The sequence below is a fragment of the Myotis nattereri genome, assembly GCF_964212035.1.
Source record: "Myotis nattereri genome assembly, chromosome: 2".
Lineage (NCBI taxonomy): Eukaryota > Metazoa > Chordata > Mammalia > Chiroptera > Vespertilionidae > Myotis > Myotis nattereri.
Window position 1 is genome coordinate 204,745,390 of NC_138076.1, and position 12,232 is coordinate 204,757,621.

A 12,232-nucleotide genomic window follows, 5' to 3' on the forward strand; every position below is an offset into this window, starting at 1 on the left:
TGTGTTGACAGATATGAGAAACATCAGACAATCTCCTGGGTTATCTGGGAAAGTCTATTGTTGAACCATCAAACCTACAGTTCAAAAGTATGGCCTTCCTCCATCCACCCACTTACAACACATTTACTGAGGGCTTATGCATGGGGAACCCATAGTCCAATGTGCAAGTTAGAAATCTTAAACCAACAGTCACAAAAGGCATGAGGTGTGTGTGTGGGGAGTGGGGGTCAGTCCAAGCACCCAAGCCAGCATTGAAGGATCTGGGCTACCTTGCTACAGGAGGGGACTTCTACGCTGAAAATTCTAGCCAGCCAGAGGAAGAGGGTGTCCTATCCCAGGCGGATGTTGTGTGGGAGCTGGGAGTACCCAGGGAAAGAAGATATGGTTTCTGGCCTGGTGGGTGGAGACAAACAAGACGATGCCATTTGACATACATGCAGCCAAGTCACGCATATACGTTGTATCTTTCTTTAGTCAAACAGTAAACTCCCCTCGGTGCAAATTTACCTTTTTAAAGGCTGAACTGCCTAGAACCATACCCACCAGGACAGCAAAGTGGGACATGAGCCTTCCCTCTACCCCCCCCCCCCCCTCCAGGGTTTGAAGGATGGGCGCAGGGTCTTCTTGGCTACTGAAAGGTACCTAGTTAATGTGCCCTGATGGCAGGTGGCTACAGTCCAGAGATTCGGCTTTCCAGCGGTCTCATCTCTCTGGTCCCTCAGCTCGCCTGCTTTCTTATCTCCACTGGGGCAAACGGGCTGAAAGAGGGCCGCCTTCATTGGTTTGGGTACCCGAAGGTGAGGGAGAGTAGAGAGGCAGGAAAAAAACGTGCTTCGTGTAGTAAAGAAAAAAGGAAGTGAAATCCGAAACGCGGCGGCAGGCCCAGCGACTCCAGGCAGACACTGTATGAACAGCCAAGCGGAGCACCTCGGTGAGGGCGGAATCACCTGCCCAACCTACCACCTTCCCGATCTGTTACCAAAGCTGGGAGTCTGAGGGGCAGGGACAGCAGCAGGGACTTCTGCGTCCCTACGCTCTCACAGCCACCCCCCCCCCCCCCGCTGCACCCCAATTCTCAGGCGGCTGCTCCCCGCTTCCTGTCGCCTTGATTACAGCCAGGGGGCGTGTGTGAGGGGCGGGGATGCGTGGAGCTGAAGAATTAAAAAAAAAAGAAAGGGGAGGTAATTAGCATCCTCTGATACCATTGGCTCTCCTCGGGTCCTGCTTTACATACGCCCGCCCCGCAGGCTGCCCGGGGTTTGCGGGATTTGGCCAGGGTATTGAGCCGCCGCGGTCGCTGCTGCGCTTCAGTGCAGGGCGGGCGGGGATCTGGGAGCCGGGAGCCCGGAGCCCGGAGCCCGGAGCCCGGAGCTGGGAGCCAGCTGCCGCCGGAGCTGCTTCTGCGGCGGCGGCATCCGAGTTGATTTCCGTCTTACCAACACTGAGGCGGCGCCCGGCGGCTTGTGCACCCGGCCGGGCCCAGGAAGGAGAAGGTCAGATACTTTTTATTTTATTTTGGAAGGAAGGGGCGAGTCCCGGTGGCCCGCTCTTCGGTGTGCCCAGCTCCGGCCCGGACTCTGGAAGATGACTCCGGGGTCTGCCGGGTGCATTCCAGCGGCGGCGGCTCGGGGAGGCGGCGGAAAGTAGTAGCGCTTGGGAGTAGCGGCTGGTGGCAAAGTGAGCCGAGCGGGAGCGGACTCGGCTCTCCCCGCGCCCCGGCGCCCGCCGCCGCTCGCTGCTCCTCACCCCCGGCTCTCCGGCGGCCGCAGCATGAAGTGGCGCAGCGATGGCCAGGAGAGGTAAGAAGCCCGTAGTCCGAACGCTGGAGGATCTGACGCTGGACTCGGGTTATGGTGGCGCGGCGGACTCGGTGCGCTCCTCCAACTTGTCCCTGTGCTGTTCCGACTCGCACCCGGCGTCCCCGTATGGCGGGAGCGGCTGGCCGCCTCTAGCTGACTCCATGCACAGCCGGCACAACAGCTTTGACACCGTCAACACTGCCCTGGTGGAAGACTCCGAAGGGCTGGACTGCGCGGGCCAGCACTGCTCGCGGCTGCTGCCGGACCTCGACGAGGTCCCCTGGACCCTCCAGGAGCTGGAGGCGCTGCTGCTGCGCTCGCGGGATCCCCGGGCAGGCCCCGCGGCCCCCGGCGGCCTGCCCAAAGACGCGCTGGCCAAGCTGTCGATGCTGGTGAGCCGGGCGCTGGTACGCATCGCCAAGGAGGCGCAGCGCCTCAGCCTGCGCTTCGCTAAGTGCACCAAGTACGAAATCCAGAGCGCCATGGAGATCGTGCTGTCCTGGAGCCTGGCGGCGCACTGCACGGCGGCAGCGCTGGCCGCGCTGTCCCTCTACAACATGAGCAGCGCCGGCGGCGACCGCCTGGGCCGCGGCAAGTCAGCGCGCTGCGGCCTCACCTTCTCCGTGGGCCGCGTGTACCGCTGGATGGTGGACAGCCGCGTGGCGCTGCGCATCCACGAGCACGCCGCCATCTACCTGACGGCCTGCATGGAGAGCCTGTTCCGGGACATCTACGCGCGAGTCGTGGCCTCGGGGCTGCCCCGGAGTTGCAGCGGCCCCGGCTCGGCCTCCAGCTCCGGCCCAGGCCCGGGCTCGGGCCCCAACGCGGCCCCCGCGGCGGAGAAGGAGCGGGAGGCACCCGGAGGGGGAGCGGCGAGCGGCGGCGCCTGCAGCGCGGCCAGCAGCGCCAGCGGGAGCAGCAGCTGTTGCGCCCCTCCGGCCGCCAATGCCCCAGCCGCGGCCCCCCCGCCGGCCGCCGCGGCCAACCACCACCACCATCACCACCACACACTCCACGAGGCGCCCAAGTTCACCGTGGAGACGCTGGAGCACACGGTCAACAACGACTCCGAGATCTGGGGGCTCCTGCAGCCTTACCAGCACCTCATCTGCGGGAAGAACGCCAGCGGTAAGTGGCCACGCGAGTGCTGCTCAACACGGCCAACTCTCCTGGCAAGTTTGCCTCGCGCCCCCCTCCCGCGTCATTCCAGCCACCCGCGGCCGTCCCTCGGAGGGGACCGCCGAGCTGGAGGTGGGGGGACCCCGCCTGTTCCCTCCTGGGCTCCGGCTCCCGAGGTCCCAGGTCTGAGAGCGCGCGGTTCCGCCCACACTGCGGGGCCGGGCGGGGCTGCCTCCTGCCTGCTTACGGAGAACCCAACACCCTGTTAGGGGGCAGGTGTGCGATCCTTTGCGCGTCCTAGTCCATATTTCTGCCTGAGCCTTGTTTTTTTGACCTTGAAGATGCCAAATTCTCAAGCCCACGAGTTTGTCTCCCTGAATTCGCTAGGAGGCCCTTCTTTCCCCCGCCGCCCGGTTCCCACACTTCCCCGTACCCTTGGGGGGCAGTCAGGGCCCCTGGTGGAGAGGCCCCGCGGCGTAAAGGCAGAACCCCTGAGAGCTCAGCTCGCTAGTCGCTGAGACAGCAGGGGAGAGGGGTGTGTGGGGAGAAGGTGCAGCGGGAAGACTTATGGGTCCCAAGTTTTTCCGGGGCAGAGCGCACAGCTGGTGGGTGCTGTGCATGGACACCCTACCCCAATTTCGACCTCCCAGCTCGTGCCGTTTGGGGAGCCGTGTGGCAGGAGCTGCAGCCATTGCCACTTGACTTAAGGAACACCGCCAGGGGCCCGAGCAGGATGGGAGTGGGGCGGGGTCCTGGAGCGGGAGGTGTCGGTGTAGGGCGTCGTTTCCAGCAGGTTCCGTCATTCTTCCCGCATCCCCCCCGTTTTGGAGGCAGGAGCTGGGTGGGATTGAACCTGCAGTTCTGGCGGCGGAGTGGGTGGGGTTGGGGGGGGGGCTCTTGTTTTCAAGAGCTCGAGCTGGCGGTCCTGTCTGTGAAAGCCGAGCTAGACACTTCAAAGCGTCCATTTTCCACAGGAAATGGTAGAAGCGTAACTGGAGAGTCTAAAAGCGAAATAAAACTTTGTTTTCTATTCGGCGGTTTGGCCGGAGGTTGCGTGGTTGGAGCTGAAATGCAGTCTTTCTGGGCAGATTTCATTCATGTTGCTGCCTGTCCATTTCCCGGGGGCTGAAGGGGAGGTGGGGCGGGCGCGGCCGGGCCTCTGGGGGTACCAGATGTGTGCATGCGAGTGCGTGTGTGTTGGTGAATCTCTACATGCGCGCGAGCGTGTGCGCGGCCGTGCGTGTGTGTTAGGTGTGCCTGTGAGTGCGCGCAGGAGCGAGCAGGCGCGCGGGCCCAGAGTCTCCAAGAGAAGCCTTTCGGAAACCCGCCCTCCAGCTCTCCGTCCCTTCACCTGGCTCTGATCACCGTTGGGGGAGGGGAAGGAAGGAGCCAAGCGGGGGTGTGTGGTTCTGGTGGTGGTGGGGGGTGGGGAGGGCGGGTCGCGACTTCCTCGTTGATCCGGTAGATTCTTTGCTCGAGCTCTTCCTCCTCCGCTGCCGGCCGAGGGCGCTACCTTAAAGAGAGGGTATCTCTGAGGCTTTCCCTCCCCACCCACCTACTCACCCGCGAGAAATTCCGACCGAGACGAAAACACCTGGGAGCAGGCATTGGTCTTTGCGTGTGTTTGTGTAGAAGGGGTTGGATACACCTGCAAAAACCAGGCGCTTGGATTGGACCGGATTGTTCCTAGCCCCACGCCAAGCGCAGAGGGGCTGACATTTCTTCCCACTGCGTGTGCTCACCAGCCTTGTTCTTAGCTTCCCCATCACAATCATTCTTTACTCTTTACTGCCTCTCCTCCCCCAGGGCCTCCTCACCCCAGTCGGTATCCCCTGCTGGAGTTGGAGCCGCCTCTTATTTTTTTCTTCAAGGTTTCCTTTGGCAGGAAGATGCAGTCCCCTTAGAAGGCTTGAGCTTGGGAATCCGAGCCCCCTGCTCCACCCCTGTCTGCCATTCTCTGGAAATGATGACTTTGGTGACTCCCTTTCCTCCTCCTCCGGGCCTCAGTCTCCATATCTGTAAAATAAGGGTGGAGATCTGTAAGACACCCCCAGGTCCTCTTGTAGCTCCATCTGTTTGTGTTCATAGCCTGGTTTGACTTTTATGATCTTTAACATCTTTTAAAGACAATGTTTGTGTTTATCCTTTTGGGAGTGAGTATAATTTAAGGAAGGAGAAGCCCACAGCGCTGGTTTTGGGCAGGATGAGTGTGTGGTGGTTGGGGTTTGCTGTCATCGGCAGCATTTCCCACAGAGCTTAACTCCTGGGTTTCAGGGCCCCTCCAGCCATCTTTTAGAATGAGATATCCTCTCATTGCATTGTGATCTCTTCATCTCACTTCCTGGGCTTGTTTAAAATGTCAGGCCATCTATGCAGAAAAGTGAAGGAATGAATGATTAACTTCTTCCGTGTCTGAAACATACCTTAAACATCACACCTGTTTCTTCAACTGTTTGCATGGCAGTCTTTCCATGGTCTGCAAGGCTTATGAAAGAGCTCAATGCCTTACATAATAATTTTTTTTCCCTTTTGACTCAGTAGCGTCACTTACCCATTCATGTGTGAATTCATTTGTCCAGCAATATTTATTGAGCAATTACCAAATCTAAGGACTGAGGAAGGAAGTAGTGAGGTACATAGGCAATGACAACAGGCATCCTACACTACTCTGTATGCCAGCCCATCTCATCTTCAACATTGCTTTGAAAGGGTACTGCTGTTATCCCCATTATACACAAGAGGAAACTGAGGCATGGGGAACTTAAGTATCTTCCTTAAGTGTCTTGCTCTTTAGTGACAAATGACTACCCTGTCTTCAGGCAGCCCTTCCTGCCCTTTATTACATACACAATGTGAAGAGACCCTTCACACCCTGACATTCTTCCTGTCTCAATTTATACACTTTTTGTTCCTACCAAACTGAACTGGACAGTGCCAGATTTTACGTTTTCACATCCCCTGCCAAGCCTAAGAGAGGGCCTGGTACACAGTTGGAGCTTATTAGATGCCTGTTGAGTTAAGCAAGCTATTGTACTATATTATACAATGATGTCCTGAAAGAAGCTATGGAATTTTTTAGCTTCTTTTTAAAAAAAATTATGTTTTTATTGATTTCAGAGAGGAAGAGAGAGGGAAAGAGAGAGATAGAAACATCAATGATGAGAGAGAATCATTGATTGGCCGCCTCCTGCACACCCACCTCTGGAGATGTGCCCTTGGCCAGAATCGAACCTGGGACCCTTCAGTCCTCAGGCCAATGCTCTATCCACTGAGCCAAACTGGCTAGGGCAGCGGTTCTCAACCTGTCTCGAACGACCCTTTCACAGGGGTTGCTTAAGCCCATCGGAAAACACATACATAATTACATATTGTTTTTGTGAGTAATCACTATGCTTTAATTATGTTCAATTTGTAACAATGAAATTGGGGGTCACCACAACATGAGGAACTGTATTAAAGGGTCGCGGCATTAAGAAGGTTGAGAACAACTGGGCTAGGACAAATTTTTAGTTTTTCGACTCATCTTTCCAAGTCTCTTTTTTTTCCTATCTTGGTTGCCCCTTCTTCCTGCCATCTTTGCACCTGTCCACCCTTCGAATTTGTTGCCAAGGCCTGAGGAATCATGCAACTAGTCGTGTGGAAATCAACTCAGAAAATAAAAGACAATTGGCTTTAAATGAGGGCTTGGGCACTCTCAAAACATCACAGGCGTGGGCTTAGGGCAGTGGTCAGCAAACTCATTAGTCAACAGAGCCAAATATCAACAGTACAACGATTGAAATTTCTTTTGAGAGCCAGATTTTTTAAACTTAAACTATATAGGTAGGTACATTGTTATTAACTTAATTAGGGTACCCCTAAGGCTCAGGAAGAGCTATACTCAAGGGGCCAAGGAGCCGCATGTGGCTCGCGAGGCACAGTTTGCCGACCACGGGTTAGGGCATGAGGTTTGTGGTGAGTGTTTTACTCTTTAGAACTTGTTTTTTTAATGTTGATTTTTAGCTGTTTGGAAGAGCTGAGGTTCCCAGTGAGCATTGCATTTCTCTGGGCTTTTAAAATTTGGCTTGGTTGATTTTGTTAAAGCTAAACAAGGAGCAGACGGAAGTGTCTCACCAAGCTGGTGTATGCGCTAGTCCTGTTACCTGGTAAACCCCTTCTGAGCTGGCCAGTTCGCACTCATCCCTGAAGGCTTGGCTCGGGAAGGATCTTTCTGGCATCTCTGTGAGGCCTTCCTTGAGAAACCCCGCCCCCACTCCCCATACCTGGCCCTTTCACACCCTTGCCCTGTTCCTCAAGAATCCTGACCCTCTTAAGTGTTTCCCCATCGTACCCTGGCACCTCCAGTGTCAGCTGGTGTCTTATTCGTCTTTGGTCTTTGTTTCTCCTTCCTTATCACCCAGCACAACACCTAGCACTTTGTAGATGCTGAGTACTGTTTGTTGAATGAATATAACTGGCCCATTAAATCTTTGGGATGTAAAATTTGCCCATCAACATCTGTAATCAGCATCTGTAAAGGCTTCTGAAGTCAGACTTTTCGAATTTCAAGGCTGCCATTTTCTAGCTGTGTGTTCTCAGGTATGTGTTCTAACCTCTCTGAGCCCCAGAGTTCTCAGCTGTAAAAATGAAAGCAATAATTATGAGGACCAAATAAGACTATATATATATATATATATATACATATATATATATATATATATATATACATACATACATACATATATATATATACACACACACACACACACACACACACATATATATGGGTATTCCAGTCTGGTGCCTAACACATGGTAATCCAGACACAATCATGTCTCTTACTTCTGTCTCATCCAGATTAACTGGTCCCAATGTGTTCAGTGTGGATAGAGCCATCAGTATGCAAAATTTTTAATGGATCCCCCTTCCCAATAATTCCAGCATCAAATAATTCAGTGTTCCCACCTCAAGGATTGACCCTATGGGCACAGCACCACTGCCTAAGTTACAAAAAGATTGTTTGGGTCAAATGAAAGTAGCTCATTTTTTAAAATATATATTTTTATTGATTTCAGAGAGGAAGAGAGAGATAGAAACATCAATGATGAGAAAGAATCATTGATTGGCTGCCTCCTGCACACCCCACAATGGGGATCAAGCCCACAACCTGGGCATGTGCCCTGACCAGGAATCGAAACATGACCTCCTGGTTCGTAGGTTGACACTGAACCATGCTGGCAGGGCAGAAAGTAGCTCATTTTATTTGTTGTATTTTTTAAAGGCATTGTTAATGAAGGGGCACCAGGGAACTTTCCGGGGTGTGAGAAGTGCCCCTTATATTAATAGGGGTGTGGGTTCAGAGGTATATGCTTCTGTCCAAATGCATTGCCTTGTAAATTTTAGATATGTGCATTTCACTGTATTGCAAAATATACTTCAGTAAAAAAGAGGACATACAAAAAAAGAAAAGCCATAGGCATCCTTGAGTGAACTTTTGTTTTAAGTGCAGAAAGTGTCTGGAAGAGGCAGTGTGGCATGATAAAAGGGAGAGACCTTTACACTAAGAAAGTTCTGGCCTCGGAGTTTGGCTCTGCCACTTTATAAAAAGTGACTTAATTTTGCTGAGTTTGGTTTTCTCATCGGCACAGAGAGGATTGCCAAAAAAAAAAAAAAAAGAAGAAAACTCAAACCTACCACATAGAGTGATTAAAAGTATTAAATCAGATTAAGTATGTGAATACATCTGCCATATAGTAGGTATTTGATAATAATGGCTTCCTTAAAAAAACAGATTATTCGGGCTGATGATAATAATAATGCTTTGGGGATTTTTGAATAGTCTCTTTCATTTCAGGGATTCCCAATCACTTTATAAACATTAATTAACATGAGTCCTTGTCTCTGCAACACTTGCTTGGTGGGTAGGGTGATTTTCAGATCTTTTATTTTACTGTTGCCCCATAGATTCTGATTCTGCACTAAATTTTTATTCGGCAGCTTTCCTGTCCCTGGACTGGTTGTGCTGTTCTGTGGTGCATTGTCACTGTGATGGACAAAAATGTCACAGAAGAAACCTTGCTCCTTACAAAGAACAGCAAAAGCTGTCTCTTGAGCCAGCCACAGCAGTGTCTGTGCTCACAGAGCAGGTTTTTAATTAACTAGCTCGGTGTAAATTAAAACTTGGAATTTGGGTCAGTGGAGGGTTATTTGGTTTTCTATACAGACTTGCCAGTTCAGTGCTGGGGCCTTTGCAAGTAGGGTGTTTCCTGACGTAAAAAAGAGAATTAGTCAAATGGAACAGTGAGGGACTAACCTGGAGACCTGGAGCCCGGGGCGAGCTTCCTCAAGGCCTTTGAGTAAGAGGAAGGCCTCTAATTCTGGGTCTGCTATTATGTGTGACCTTGAGCCAGGCACCAAACTCACCTATAAAAATGGTTCTGATAATCATCTGTGGTAAATCCAAAATAGTAATTGACTTTGGAGTCGGACACAACGTAACTTGCAGTTTCCCTATCTGTAAAATGGGTATAATAATAATAACCACCACACTTGTATAGTGCTTATTATGTGCCAGGCACTGTGTTAAGAACTTTATATATTATAATCATTACAGTTACATTAGCTATTATAAAGGACAACCCCAAAATCTTCAGGAGCTTAATACAATAGAAGGTCATTTATTATTCAGATTAGCACAGAGGGGTAGAGTGGGAGGAGGCAGGAGGGTCACTTAGGTAACAAGACTGATGGAGAGTTTGTCTTTTTTATTGTCAACACCTGACCTTCAGTGTCTTCCTGCACATTCATCCAGCCAACAGGTGAAGGAAGAAGAGTATGGAGAATCTTAAGAAAGTCAGAGGGTGGGTGGGTAGGTGGGAAGAGATCAACCAAAGAACTTGTATGCATATATGCATAACCCATGCATAGCACAGACAATAGGGTGATGAAGGGATGGGGATAGGTGTGTGTGGGGGCGGGGAGTGCGAGGGGCGGGGGCTAGAAGGAGTCAATGGGGAGGCGGTAGGACATATGTAATTCTTTCAACAATAAATATTTAACTTTTTTTTAAAAAAAGGTCATTGTGGGTTAAGCCTGCAAGGGACCTCATCACTTGTGCCCATATATCATTGGCCAGCTGTATCATCAGCTCCCTGGCCACCAAACATGTATATGCATTTTTCTTCTTACACACAACACATGTTTGCCTTTCCACATTCTGTCCAATCCCTGCTTCCAACTTCAAGTTCAGGATCTTTGGGTGGATTTCGGTCCTATCTATTGGAGGGTGGCTCCTCATGGTCCAGGGACCCATGGGCCAAAATAGACACATTCTCTGTGCCCCTAGACCAGCCGTGGGCAAACTACGGCCCGCGGGCCGGATCCGGCCCGTTTGAAATGAATAAAACTAAAATAAAAAAAGACCGTACCCTTTTATGTAATGATGTTTACTTTGAATTTATATTAGTTCACACAAACACTCCATCCATGCTTTTGTTCCGGCTCTCTGGTCCAGTTTAAGAACCCACTGTGGCCCTCGAGTCAAAAAGTTTGCCCACCCCTGCCCTAGACCATACTGGAGGATAATCCAGCAGGAAAAGACAATAGTGGAAGACACTGGCCCTTAATAGTAGTTATGAAATCTTGCCATGCAGGCACCGTGTGTGGGAAGCACTGTGTGCCCTGGAAATGGGTGAGGTTCCTTGCTTAAGCCCTCTGTGAGGAAGTGCCTGGTTCATTGTTCTCCATGCCCTGGGCTCTGTCCATTAGGAGGGTTTTCTTTGTCCCTTGTTCTTCTTCACCATGCCTGCAATGGATCTCGGGGACTGTGGTCTCCTTGAGGCTCTAAATCTTTTGTAACCTAGTTCCCACCCTTGAACTTTGGAGGCCCAAGTTTTCATGCTGTAACAGTAAAAGACTTGAAATCTAGGCGTATAGATTTTGCCAATGTAATCCTCACAACAACTGGCATCTTCCTCTCTGATGTCTAGTGTGCCAGGAGCCACACCTAAAGTTATTTCCTAGACCTTTCTGAAGCCTGCATTATTTCTTCGCTTTCTCAACTCCATGCCTCTCTTTCTCTCTCAACTTAACGCCAGCTACCTTGAGGCCAGGAGGCTTAGCCGGGAAGCTTATCCCCTGAGTCTGATATTTCACTTAAAAGTCTTCTTAGTCTTTTTTTCCTGATTGCTTGGGGTCTAGAAATCGTTGTCTTTTTCACCTCTCCACGCCTCCTTTCCAATTTTACTTGCAAACTGGCTAATGCATGCCTGAGTTCCTCTCTTGAATACCATGCTAAACTCAGCCAGGGACACTCAGCAAACTCTATTACCATTATTTTTTCAAATCTCTTTCTTGAGAGCTTACCGGCTCAGTGGGCAAGAATTCTACCTTCTAAGTTTTCATAGATTATAGTTTCACCAAAAATTTTACTGCTGCATAACATGGGTCTCCCGTTTTCCAGTCTCTGATATAATAACCCGCTACCTGACTTCTAAGCCAAAGCCACATATTTAAGCACCCCACTTATTAGTTAGAGTAATGCTAGCTGTTGTTATATCAGATAAACCCTGACATCTTCGGGCTGAACACAATAAAAGTTGTTTTCTCATTCCTGTTGAGTCCAGTTGATAGCAGGGGCGGGAGGCACTCGGCTCCATTTATTGAGTGAGAGGCTTCGACCAGTCTGCCAGCAACCAGACTTGCAGGGTTTGACCACTTACCAGCTGTGTAAAACCCAGCATGGGGCAAGTTACCTAACCTCTCTGTGACTTGGTCTCCCCCTTTGTTAAATGAGAATGATAATAAAACCGAATGCATAGGGTTGTTGGGAAGTGCCTGGCATGTAGAAATTGCTTAATAAATGTTGGCGTTGTTGGATTTTGTTACATTCATCATGACCTTTTCTATAGGCACCGTGTTAGACGTGAAAGCAACATGGTTCCCTGCCTTCATGGAGAGTGCAGGCTGGTTGTGCACTGTTTTTTCATCAAATAATCATGCAGATGTAACTTTACACCTGTGATAGTTGCTACAAAAGAGAGATGCATGGGCTTGTAGGAGTCTCTACTGAGGCTCTTGATATAGTCGGCAGAAAGGGAAGGCTTTGCTAAGAAAGTGAGGCTTGAGTGAGGCTGAAGCATGGCTCATTTGGTTGAAAAGAGTACTCTGTGAATACAAACAGAATGTGCAAAGGCCCTGTGGCAGAAGAGAGCATAATGAGGAGAGTGGCCAGTGTGGCTACAATGGGAGAATGAAGTGAGAGGAGTGGGTAGGGTTGGACCAAGCATCTGCCAGATTAAGGAATTTGTCTTTTCCCAAGGACACTGGAGTGCGTT

At 50.7% G+C, this 12,232-nt stretch overlaps 1 protein-coding gene across 2 annotated transcripts in view; it reads left to right on the top strand.

Annotated features, from left to right (window-relative positions):
* Positions 1-1,786: 1,786 nt before the first annotated feature.
* Positions 1,787-12,232, top strand: part of ABTB3 (ankyrin repeat and BTB domain containing 3) — a gene marked incomplete at its 5' end in the record, with an annotated part of 257,601 nt that continues 247,155 nt past the window's right edge. For both annotated transcript variants that reach the window (XM_081085183.1, XM_081085184.1), the window contains one exon: positions 1,787-2,927. In XM_081085183.1, the coding sequence (XP_080941309.1) occupies positions 1,787-2,927 (1,141 nt within the window). The remainder of the gene's footprint in view (positions 2,928-12,232) is intronic.